This window comes from Perognathus longimembris, chromosome 5 (assembly GCF_023159225.1).
Source record: "Perognathus longimembris pacificus isolate PPM17 chromosome 5, ASM2315922v1, whole genome shotgun sequence".
NCBI classification, from domain to species: domain Eukaryota; kingdom Metazoa; phylum Chordata; class Mammalia; order Rodentia; family Heteromyidae; genus Perognathus; species Perognathus longimembris.
This window is the reverse complement of record NC_063165.1, coordinates 52051223-52064592: the sequence shown is the minus strand read 5'-3', so window position 1 is coordinate 52064592 and position 13370 is coordinate 52051223. Positions and strand designations below refer to the sequence as shown.

Below are 13370 nucleotides of genomic sequence, written 5' to 3'. Positions count from 1 at the left end.
GGTTCCATACCCTGAACTTAGTCTTTAGCCATTCACTAGTTTCCACCATTCATGGAAAGCCTTAGACTCCAGTTTTTTGTCTCTGTGTTCCTCAAGAATACTATGGCAACTTTATGGGCTGGGGATATAGCCTAGTGGCAAGAGTGCCTGCCTCGGATACACGAGGCCCTAGGTTCAATTCCCCAGCACCACATATACAGAAAACGGCCAGAAGTGGCGCTGTGGCTCAAGTGGCAGAGTGCTAGCCTTGAGCGGGAAGAAGCCAGGGACAGTGCTCAGGCCCTGAGTCCAAGGCCCAGGACTGGCCAAAAAAAAGAATACTATGGCAACTTTTAACCTTTACCTCTCAATTCTTGGTCCAAGAAATATTATAATAGTGTAATTGTTTTTCTTCTACCAAGAAAAGATATTCTTTTAAGTTTACTTTTCTGAACTTATTTTCAATATTACTTGTATTTGTGAAAAATTATATAATGGAAAAATAGTGGATCTGTTGAAGAAAATCAGAAGTAAATTGATTTTTAGGTCTGTGATCATGAAACAAGCATCGTCTTTCAAAGACTATGGACTATGAAGAAAGGTACTTATCTCTTACTCTCTCACCTATCAAAAGAACCTAAGCTGCTGGGCAATCTCAGCAAAGTGACCTGCTAAACTTACTGAGTGATGATTCAGTGTTGGCTACAATTATCTGTTCAGCTGGAAGGAGGAGAGCAAATGAAGAGTGTACAAGAAGGGATTTGGCCATTTCCCATTAACTCCAGAAAAAAGAGAGAGAGACGGAGGGAGGGAGGGAAGGAAGGAAGAAAGGAGGGAGCGAGCTCCTGAAGCTAGTGATTACATTAGAAAGGAAAGATGCTTGGAGATTTTTCTACAAAATTACATATTTTTCCTACTTTGTAAAAAACCACTTCCATATCAACACTAAATTGTGTTGTTCTCATATTAGATTTGTTTTTCTCTGTGTCTAGTTTCCCAGGAAACCTAGGCTTTATCTGCACACCTAATTTTCACCATATCCTCATCACTTGGCATTCAGCTGCAATTCTTCTAAAATGCTATATAAGAGTCCATATAATAATATATTGACATTTTATTAACCTGAACAGCACATTTACATAGTACAATATTTTAAAGGAAAAAAGGGAAAGTGAAAATAATTGAACTGTGTCTTTTTCCCATTGGTCATGGGAGTAGTTTGTTGTGGTTTGGGTTTTTTTGTTTGGGTTTATTGTTTTGTTGTTGGCTTTGTTTTTGTTTGGTTTTGGTTTATTTCTAGCCCTGGGGAGTCAACCTAAGACCTTGTCCATTCCAGACAAGCACATTACCACTGAACTACATCCCTACATTATCACTGAACTACTTCTCCACCTCTTTTTAATTTTCATAAATGGATATGACATTGAGGTTGGCATTACTAGCACTAATTTTCAAGTGACTAACGTCTAGGAAAGTTGAAATTTTGGCTATAACTACTCTATTCTTCAAGAGTTTCACACTTAACTTAAATTTGAGTTGCAAGGCGAGGAGTGGTGGCTTACTCCTCTAATCCAGACGTCAGCCAACCCTGGCAAAAGCAGACCCTGTCTGAAAATCAATCTAAAATAAAAAGGACTAGAACCATGGCTCAAATGGTACAGTGCTTATTAGTGCAAATCCCAGTATCACTAAAAAGTTAGTAAAGTAATCAATCTGAATTGCAAGAGTGGAGTTCTAATCCCCATCTCCTGGTTGGTTTGTTGTTTGTTTGTTTTTCCATTATTACCAAAGACATAAGGGATAGAGGCTGGCTGCACTGGATTAGAGGAGAGGTACCACTGGAAGTTGAATGCAAGGCCTCTGTGTGTATTAGGCAGGTACTTTACACTTGAGCCATACCCTAATCCAAGCTAGTAGCATTCCTTTGCAAGACTTTGTCATCCCTTATACTGATTTTCTGTAGTAGATTCATAATAGTTTTTAGTCTCCTTTATTCCCAGTTTCTTTCCTGTGTCTTAAAAACCCTTTTCTTTGACATAAAACAACCAGTCCTGGCTTCTTACTCAAAATTGTTTTTCTTCTGTAGGCCATTCATAATACCCATCATCTCAGAGTTGTTGCTTTCAACTTTTAAGCTTGTGTTTAATTGATGTGTTCATTATACAATATAAATGAATTTTTATCTTCATTAGTAGAGGTTGCATGTTTAGAAGGACTCTCTTCCAGCATCTATAATCTTAGCCACTCAGGAAACTGGCATCTAAGAATCACTGTTCAAAGCCAGCCTGAGCAGGAAAATCCATCTTTTAATCTTACTGTTTTTAATCTTACTACTTAAGCGCTTTTTAAACTCTTAATTAGCCACCAAAAAGAGCCAGAAGTAGAACTGTGGTTGGCTCAGCGTCAGTACCCAGGCCCTGAGTTCTCAAACCCCAGGACCAACTCCAAAAAACCCAAAGCTAAACTTAATTAGAGAAGGAGAACATTTTTAAAAATTAAAAAGGAACAAATAAATTTTGCCTTTATACATACTCATAAATTTAGTCCTAAAGCCATTTGATGGAACAAAGAATTCCCTGCATTTCAGAGAAGTTAAGAAGTGGACAGATTCCAGTCAGGAAAATGTAAACAGTGTTGCAACAGAACATCATTTCTATATGCAGATTTCTCAAATGAGGATATATTTAAAGTCAGTGCTGTCCATGATTTTCACTGATGGAGATGAATTACAAATACAGAAATGAAGAATACTAAATATAAACCCTATAATATGGATTCAAACTGGAAAAAAAATGTAAAGTTCTGGTTTTCAATTTATATAGATGTAAGCATATAGATCAATATATGTACATGTGTATATGTATGTATGTGTATAGGTGCATATAGATCAATATATGTACATGTATGTGTATATATGCATATATATATGCATATATACATACACCACACACACACACACACACACACACACACACACACACATCCTCTAAGAGGGGCTCAGTTCACCTCAGTGGCATTGAGCACACCTAGCACCCATGTCTTGCTTGCTTGCTTTTTTCTGTTTGTTTGTTGTTTTTTTGTTTTTTGTGTTTTTGGCGGGGCTTAAACTTAGAGCTCAAGTACTGTCCTAAGCTCTTTTTGCTCAAGGATAGCACTCTACCACTTAAGAGATACAGCTCAACTTCTGGTTTCCTAGTGGCTAATTGGAGATGGGTTTCATGGATTTTCCTGCTGAGCTGGCTTTGAACCATGATCTTCAGATCTCAGCCTCCTGAGTTAGCTAGGATTACAGGTGTGCGCCACCAGGTACTATATTCAGACCACATCTTGCCTTCTAAATACTATTTATCCACTAAAATTACAAAAGGCTTTCTGGACAAATGATTAGGCTTAGTCAAGTAAAATACTAAGTTACTTCATAATGTCCTATTCCAGAAAGCAAGAAATCGTCAGGAATTATAGAAACATTTCAAAAGAACATATATTGCAGCATAGAAGGACTCCAACTGACCAAATCAGGAACATTTTCAGCCTCAAATGGTGATCATAATACCTGGCTGGTGTGTTTAGGTTCAGAGATCCATTTTGTAGACTCTGAAGTCTTTGCCTTCCCACAAAACAAACATCCCAAAAGAACCAAACAAAATATCATGGTCCCTTAATTTAACTTTGAAAATCACACAGGATCAGTTCTACCACGTTTTCTCCTTTACAAGGGAATCAAAAGACTAGCCTAGATTCATTCTCATATATTCTCTCTCTCTCTGTCTCTCTCTCTCTGTCTGTCTCCCTCTCTCTCCTCTCTCCTCTCTTCTCTTTCTCCTCTCTTCTCTCTCTACTCTCCCCCCTCTCCCTCTGTCTTCTCTCTCTCTCCCTCACCTAGCAGGTACTCTACCACTTGAGCTTCATCCCCAGTCCTTGAACTTTGTTTTATAGATTTAACTTTTGAACTATTTTACAAAAACTGAAAAATAATCTAGATGTTGAAGTTAAAAATAAAAACAAATGAACCTGAACATATATGCACTTAGTAGCATTAACACTCAATGAAAACCTATTTTTGAGTGACTTTAAAACAGTAATCCAACTGTGTATCCCTCCTTGTGGACTAGACTCTTAAGTATGAAACACTAAGGGAAATAATTAACAGTTTTCAGTACTCAGAGGATGGAGGCAGCATTGATATTGTTATTCATTGTTGTGCATGAATTCTTGGTTAAAACAAATCATTATACAATTCTACACTTCTGTTTTGCTTATAACAGGATTCTTCATATTCAAGAAAGCAGATGCAAATTTAAGATTAGAAGAAATTAAAAGCCTAGTAGTCCTGGTTTTTTATTAGAAGAACCAGTTTAAATTCATGATATATTTTATCTTCATATCCATATCTCCCTATACTCTTACAGGCTTATATCTATGTATAGAAACAACTATATCTTAAATTGAGCCTATGCCATGGTAAAGATGATTTTTCATTGCTTCATTATTACTGAATCATAATGGATATTCTGTAATCTATTATATACTACCCAATTTATTAATCTACTGTTTACTTTAAAAGACAATGACAACTATTTCATCAGATGTTAGTGTGAGATTTGAAATGTTTCTTAGTTTATTAACAAATTGTTGCTTCAGTTAGTAATAGCTTTTTAACAAAACAAACTTGCTGAGAGTGATAGAAAGAGTATCTCAGCAAACTCATACTATTACTGTCTTAAATTATACAGACTTCTAATTGTTATGTGCTAAAAGACAGGGTTTTTTATAAGAAAAACAGATTTGATATCACTTAACTGTATGTAAATGAATTTCTTAGAGAGAAAAATATGCATATAAATGTCATTTGAAAATTTGGGGGAAATGCTTTAGGTTTTGATGTATAATCATTAAAATAAGTATCTTTGAAATCATTAGCAATTTGTTAAGGCATTTATGAAGTTTTCATATTGGGCAGAAATCTAATACAAATTACTATTTTGAAATTCTAGCCACATTTAATTTTAAAACACTTTACAGTTTTTATCTACAAGTAACTTATTTTGGGGGACTATAATATTTGAATTTATTCCTTTTTCTCTTCCATCAGAGTACAGTCGTTTCGAAGCTAAAATACATGACTTGCGGGAACAGATGATGAACAGTAGCATTAGTTCAGGTTCAGGTTCTCTTCGAACCAGTCAGAAGCGATCCCTCTATGTCAGGTAAATTTTTTTACTTCTAATTACAGGCAACCTTTATTTGTGCATGCAAATTCTGCCTGAATTTTCACAATGGCTTACTTAGTTTTGGTATAGAAAAATATATTACAAATCAGTGATATTTTTAATTTCCTGGCAGTACATCTTTTAAGAGTTAAAATACTACACTTTTATTAATGGAAGTTTTATAAACATTAAATAATAATCATATAATAAAGACAAAATAGGGTTGGGAATATGGCCTAGAGGCAAGAGTGCTTGCCTCCTATACATGAAGCCCTGGGTTCAATTCCCCAGCACCACATATATACAAAATGGCCAGAAGTGGCGCTATGGCTCAAGTGATAGAGTCCTAGGCTTGAGCAAAAACAAGCCAGGGACAGTACTCAGGCCCTGAGTTTAAGGCTCAGGACTGGCAGTCAATCAATCAATCAGTAAATACAAAATAAAAGTGGAGGGGCTGGGAATATGGCCTAGTGGCAAGAGTGCTTGCCTCCTACACATGAAGCTCTCGGTTTGATTCCCCAGCACCACATATATGGAAAGCGGCCAGAAGGGGCGCTGTGGCTCAGGTGGCAGAGTGCTAGCCTTGAGCGGGAAGAAGCCAGGGACAGTGCTCAGGCCCTGAGTCCAAGGCCCAGGACTGGCCAAAAAAATAAATAAATAAATAAAAGTGGACTCGAAATCTTTTTGATTGCTGCTTTAGTAGTAACTCCAAATTGGTATATAATAACATATGCGATAGCATCAACTTTTCAGTTTACTTTTATCCTTGTACAACAGGATAGTCTTCATCTGAGTAACGTTTATTACCATGACAAGTTCCCATAATAGCCAAGAGAGCATATGAAAAGTATAGCTTAAAATGTGAATAGCCTCAGTAAAGAATGCGTAGTCATATAAGTGTCTTTCATACGCCTTGAGAAAAAGAATATTTTTCTAAAACGTATGATTAACAAAGCAACAACTTTTCAGTTTACTTTTATCCTTGTACAACAGGATAGTCTTCATCTGAGTAACGTTTATTACCATGACAAGTTCCCATAATAGCCAAGAGAGCATATGAAAAGTATAGCTTAAAATGTGAATAGCCTCAGTAAAGAATGCGTAGTCATATAAGTGTCTTTCATACGCCTTGAGAAAAAGAATATTTTTCTAAAACGTATGATTAACAAAGCAACAAAGATAGAATATTAAATATATGCTAGTACCTAAACATTTTTCCATTGCATTGGCTAATAAAACTTAAACGGAGGGCTGGGAATATGGCCTACTGGTAGAATGCTTGCCTCGTATACGTGAAGCCCTGGGTTCGATTCCTCAGCAGCACATATATAGAAAGGCCAGAAGTAGCACTGTGGCTCAAGTGGTAGAGTGCTAGCCTTGAGCACAATTTAAAAAAAAAAAAGCCAGGGACAGTGCTCAGGCCCTGAGCTCATCAAGCCCCAGGACTGGCAAAAAAAAAAAAAAGACTTATTCAGAAACCCCACTTATGTTCTATATGCTGTCTTTTAGTAGATTTTTACTGAGAGCATTATTATGTTATCATTCTAATGTTAAGCAATACAGATCATCCAACTCATTTTTCATTAGTAAGTTTCTCATTTCTTCAGACCTTCCTAAATGTTTTATTCATATTTGGCAAATCATGATATTTGTTACATAAATAAGCATTTATTCTGTATTCATGTTTGTGTGTTCATGTATCTGTACTTGCAAACATGTACACTATACTTGAATGCATATTATACGGCTTTGGCCTCAAATGATTTTATGCTGATATATAATAAAAAGGGTTAGCCGGGCGGGCATTGGTGGCTCACACCCATAATCCTAGCTGTTCAGGAGGCTGAGATCTGAGGATCACAGTTCAAAGCCAGCCTGAGCAGAACAGTTCCCATGAGACTTTTATCTCCAGTTAACCACTCAAAAAACAAAAAAAAAACAGAAGTGGAACTGTGGCTCAAAATGGTAGAGCCGCTAGCCTTGAGGGGCAGTGCCCAGGCTCTGCCTGAGTTTAAGAGCCATGACCAACTAAAAAAATAAAAATTAATTAATAGGATTTTTTTTTACTGCCTTCTGTCCTATTCCTACTCACTTTAATCCTTGTATCATCCTAATAAGAATCCTGAATGTCTGATTATTCTCTCACTCCAGTTCTTAAAATACTCAATTTAAACCCACTGCTGTTCTGAAGTTACTCAATGTATCTTTTATTTTTGCTTACCTATATTTTCTAATTTTAGCATAATTAATAAACATTGCCTTTTTGTGATTTAGTAATATTTAGGTATAAAAATAATGAGCAGGACACTGGTAGCTCAATCTGTAATCCTACAACTCAGGAGGCTGAGATCTGAGCATCGAGGCTCAATGCCAGCCAAGGCAGGAAAATCCATGAGATTCTTACCTCCAATTGACCACCAGAAAACTGGAAGTGGAGCTATGTCTCAAAGTGGTAGAACAGTAGCCTTGAGCTTTCTCTCTGGGACAGCATCCAGGTCCTGAGTTCAAACCCTTCAACTAACAAAATAATAGTAATAATAAATAAATTAAAATGTATTTTAAGTAGGTTTAGTGAGCCATCTTTACTTTTTAAAGGTATATAATACTCTGCCTTAAGGAATATATAATAAAAGGCTTATAATGAAAAATAACTGTCACTTCCCACAAACTTACTCCATTTTCTGAAAAATCCCCTTGCCTTTATCTCCAGGTGTTTGGTTTTGTTTGTTTGTTTGTTTGTTTTGCCAGTCCTGGAGCTTGAACTCAGGGCCTGGGCTCTGTCTCTGAGCCTCTGTGTGCTCAGGCCTAGTTAGTGATCTACCACTGGAGTCACAGTTCCACATCCAGCTTTTTCTGTTTATGTGGTACTGAGGAATTGAACCCAGGGCTTTATGCATGGTAGGCAAGCCCTCTATCCCTAAGCCACATTCCCAGCCCTATCCCAGTTGCTAAATAATATACATGCACTTCTATTTTCTCCTTTCAATATTATGGATTTACTACTATGACAGATTAGAATTTTTCTGTCCCATACTAAACCATTTATTCTACTTCTTTTCACTCAAATATAGCCCAGTTACTAGTAATAGCATTAATAGTGTTTAGATTTGTGTCATTTCTGTCAAGTGGTATATGACTATTCTACTTTTCTTCTGCAAGCCTTCATTTTTCATGAACTTGATCATTGTCTCCTGGGTTCATTTGCTTAACTCTCCCAATGCTTCCAGTTCCTTCTCTAATGTATTTCACATATCTTACCAGTTGTTGGGGATTATTGTTACTGGTTTGTAGAGGTGGGGAGACTGGAGGAAGGAATTGATTTTCATTTTTGTGCCCCAAGCTAGACTAGTTGCTCTTAGACTTTCTGAGTATCTCCAGGTGGGACTTCACTTTTTCCTTATCCTGTTCTCTTTGCTCTCTGCATGGTCAGAATCTATTTCCTAGATGTCACTTTCTCTTCTTTCTCAGTTGACTTATTTGCCATGTTGTATCCTCCAGAAAGAATGGGTACTTTATTTTTTGGTTCTATGATCGGTTGTTTTTTGTTGTTTGGGGTTTTTTGTCGTTTATTTTTTAAGTCTAGCATATCTGAAAACTTTATAGTACCTTCTCCTAGACAGAGAATTTGGGACTTAGGAGGAGAAAGAGATCCTATTTTATGTTTTACAAGAGCTCATTCTTATTGTTTCTTTTTTCTCCTCTCTTGTTTCATAGACTAAATGCCATCTCGTGTTTCTTTGAAGTTTTGTGTTTCTTGTGTTCTGTGCTTCTGTCTTTTTTTTTCAAATTTTTATTATCAAACTGATGTACAGAGAGCTTACAGTTTCATACGTTAGGCATTGGATACATTTCTTGTACTGTTTGTTACTGCTTCTGTCTTTTGAGTTAGCTTATTTTCATTAGCTTTTTATACACGAGGTGTTTTTATTCATTGGTCTTTGTTTTCAGTTTTTACTAAAAGAGAGCAAGTTAGCAGATGTAACCAGAGGATCATGGAAGAACGATGGTAAATAGGCTATATCGTTCCTGTCTCTTGCCTCATAGCACTCATCTTTAACTCTGAAAAAGAAACCTTAATCACCTGCCAGCAATGGACTTCATTTTTATCCATTTGCTTGCCATTCGGCATCTTCTCAGCCCTCAATGAGTTCCAGAGTACAGAGCTTTTCAAATTCAGTTTCTTAAAGATTGTCTATAGAATTGAGAAGGGAAAGGGAGACCTGGAATGGATTATCCCTGCCTGACTTTTACTTGTGGAATAAATATGTCTCAATATCCCTTTCTTCAGGCACCTTATCAAGAGCTTCTATCTGCTAAGTTTAGTTATCATCCAGAAATTAAATATTAAAGTCTTTTTTTTCCTGTTGTCTTTTTTTTAATTATCATTTTATAATGAATTTCAGGATAGAATTAAAACAGACCCCTTGTAACCAGTCTGCCAAAGTTACCTAGAGGTCTTCTCCTTCTTCAATTTCAAAACTCAAAAAGAAATTGGCCATTGGTGACTCATACCTAGCTACTCAGGAGGCTGAGATCTGGTGATCACAATTGGAAGCCAGCCCAAGCAGCAAAGTCTTTAAAACTCTTATCTACAATTAACCACCAAAATACCAGAAGTGGTAAAGTACTAGCCTTGAGAAAAAGAAAGAAAAGAAAAAAAAGTTGGGGGAGGGGGGCTAGGAATGAGGCTTAATGGTAGAGTGCTTGCCTAGCATGCATGAAGCCCTGGGTTCGATTCCTCAGTACCACATACACAGAAAAGGCTGCAAGTTGGTGATATGGCTCAAGTAGTAGAGTGCTAGCCTTGAGCAAAAAGAAGCCAGGGACATTTCCTAGGCCCTGAGTTCAAGCCCCCAGGAGTGGCAAAAAAAAAAACTTTCTTAACCTAGTACTGGCCAAAAACAAGCTCGGGGGCAGTGTCTAGCCTTGAGTTCAAGCCCCAGGATTGGAGCATGTGCAAGCACGCGCACACACAAAAATGCTACAAAAAACTATATATATTTCTCTTCCCTTTTTTTTTTCCTGGTCCTGGGACTTAAACTCAGGGCCTGGGTTCTGTCCCTGAGCCTCTCTCTGCTCAAGGCTAGCACTCTACCACTTGAGCCATAGTGCCACTTCTGGCTTTTTCTGAGTAGTTAATCGAAGGTAAGAGTCTCACAGACTTTCCTGCCCAGGCTGGCTTTGAACATTGATCCTCTGATCTCAGCCTTCTGCGTAGCTAGGATTACAGGCATGAGCCTCCAGCACCTGGCGATACATTTTTTTTTTTATATAAAGCTCTGAAACTAAACCATTCTATTGTTTAAGTCATTCATATACATATAATAAATCGAAACCAACAAAAATGGGAAAATGGTCAAGCACATTTTAAACATGGAATTTTAAATGATGATTGCCCTTTAATAGTGGTTAACTCTTGTTCCCAAGGAAAGCAGGACTAGGGGAAAATACATTAATGAATGTGAGTTACAGGTTGTGTGTGTGGTCTTTAGTTGGATAGGGGGTTATCATTGTGATTGATGAATTGTAGTGTTCATAATGATTAATGCATATATGTGCTGGCCTCAAAATTACAATCCTTCTCCTTTAGCTTTCTGAGTGCTGGCATCACAAAAGTATCCCACCATACCAGCAGGTTTGTTCTGTTTCTAGGAATCAAATATAAGAAGAGATAATGCTAACATGAGTACTAGAAATTGTGAATAACATATTCTTTTGTCCATTGTTCATTTACAATAATTACTTTTGGTAATGCAAAAGGTGAATTTAAAATCAAAATTAAGATATTTACAGTAATTTACTATGTTTTTGACATTTTTCTGCCTTTTAAATGTTTTTTCTTTTCATATTATGCTTATTTACTCATCTACATGTTTTAATACATGATTAAGAATCTCCATTTTTTTTTTCATTTCCACCTGCTCCCCTCACACTATTAGACCTAAAAATACTTTAAAGAACATTATGGGTTCTAGGAGTTCAAGTAGGAAAAGCACCTGCATAGCAAGTATAGGCTCTTACCAAGTTAAAATCCCTAGTACTGCTTAAAAAAAGAATAACAAATAAAGAACATATTTGAAAACTATTAACATCCAGTTCGTTTATTTTTCAATCAGATAATTCCACCTCTTGAGTTTTACTTCGAGAAAATTTGCATATCACATTAAAGTTTAGGTATGATTGAGTGATGGAGTGCTCACAGAGCACAAAGGCTTGTTTCAATGTCAAGCACCACATGAGGGAGGAAAAAAATAACATCTATAAGAAAAGAACAGGGCTGGGGATATAGCCTAGTGGCAAGAGTGCCTGCCTCGGATACACGAGGCCCTAGGTTCGATTCCCCAGCACCACATATACAGAAAATGGCCAGAAGCGGCGCTGTGGCTCAAGTGGCGGAGTGCTAGCCTTGAGCGGGAAGAAGCCAGGGACAGTGCTCAGGCCCTGAGTCCAAGGCCCAGGACTGGCCAAAAAAAGAAAAGAAAAGAACATCTATAAATTATATTTGAAGTGTAATTACTAGGGCCCTTTCCTGTACTTGTTGCTTTATTTGTTTGCAGTTCTAGGGGGTCAAACTTAGGGCCTTGAATATACTACACAAATTATTTACCAATGAGCTATACCTTCATCCAGAAGATTGTGAATATAAGAATAACCAAGCTCAGTTCATCTCATTGTAATATTATATACTTTTTTTTTCCTGGTGCTCAAAGTGTCAAACCCAGCATCTTGTACATGCTAGTCAAGCATTCTGCCAGTGAGATATAGCCATAGTTCTTTCTTGAATTCTTGAGAGTTTATTGGATTTAAGAGTTTGATTTGCTTATGTAATTAGTTAATTCATAAAATAATACAGAATATTTTTATCAAATTGTTAAATATTGACATTTTTCAAATGTCAAATTAATTGTCAAATTACAAAATATTTGGCAGCTAATAAAATCCCCTGTAGTTTTATCTATAGTTTTTATTGACATTGACTGAATATTGTCAATTCTGGATTTACAAATAGAAAGAGTAATGAATTGACAGAATAGCCATTATATTCATCTAGTTGGTCCACAACTAATGAATCCAGATAATTCTTTTTTCCAAGTGTCTAGTAAAAATAGACGCTATCTTTTTAATTTTGTTTATTTGGAGCAACAATTAAGAGTTGTCTTCAATTTAAGAATTCAGACCCAGTGGCAGTAGCTCATACCTTTAATCCCAGGAGATTTGATCCAGGAAAATTGTGGTTAGAGGTCAACCCAAAGTTAGTGAGTCTCCATCTGGTATATTTGTTATCCTATTCATACAGTAAGTATACTCAGTAGGATCACAGTCCCAGGCCAGCCCAGTGCAAAATTGTGATGCACTATCTGAAAAATACCTAGGGCATGAAAGAGTTGAGAATATGCCCAGTAAGCCAGTGGCCTTGAGTCCAAACACAAATATAGAAAGGAGGGAAGAAGAGAGAAGGGGTAACAGGAAGGGTGATTCAATGTAAGTTGTTACTAGATTATACTCAAAGCAATTTTGTTATTTTGTTGCTGATGTTTTTTGTGAGATGGAGTCTTGCTTTGTTTCAAAGGCTGACCCAGAACCCCTAAGCCCAAACATTTCTTAACCTCCCAAATAACTAGAACTGCAGGCATTATCACCTCATACCCAGAAGCATATATACAATTTCTCCTACACACTTTACCAAATCTGACTCAATCATTAAAACAACATATTACAGCATAATTATTATTAGCCCCATTTGATAGATAAGCATTAGGAGTGAGGAGAACCATATTAACTTGCCCAGAATAAAGCAATCAAATATAGAAACAATGTTCCAGTAAATAGTGGATCTAAAACCCACAGCAATCTCATTTTATATTTATATTAATTATATGTCCCATCACTGTCCAGTTAGAAGCATGAGTCACATCATTTTTTCACTTTCCAGGTGTCACATTTAAAAAGTAGCTAATGCCTGTCATCCTAGCTACTTGGGAGATAAGGAGGTTTGTGGTATGAGGATAACCCACATAAAAAGTTCACAAGACCCCCCCACCCCCCATCTCAGCCAATAAAAGCTAGCTATGGTAGGGCATGCCTGTCATCCTTGTTGCATAGGAAGTGTAAATAGGAGGATAGCAATCCAGGCCAGCCTGGACATAAATGTAAATACTTTATTTGAAAAATAATGAAAGC

At 36.8% G+C, this 13370-nt stretch overlaps 1 protein-coding gene across 12 annotated transcripts in view; it reads left to right on the top strand.

Annotated features, from left to right (window-relative positions):
- Dlg1 (discs large MAGUK scaffold protein 1) overlaps positions 1-13370 on the top strand; it is a 191284-nt gene that overhangs the window by 141083 nt on the left and 36831 nt on the right. For all 12 annotated transcript variants that reach the window (XM_048346891.1, XM_048346892.1, XM_048346896.1 and 9 more), the window contains one exon: positions 5072-5186. In XM_048346891.1, the coding sequence (XP_048202848.1) occupies positions 5072-5186 (115 nt within the window). The remainder of the gene's footprint in view (positions 1-5071; positions 5187-13370) is intronic.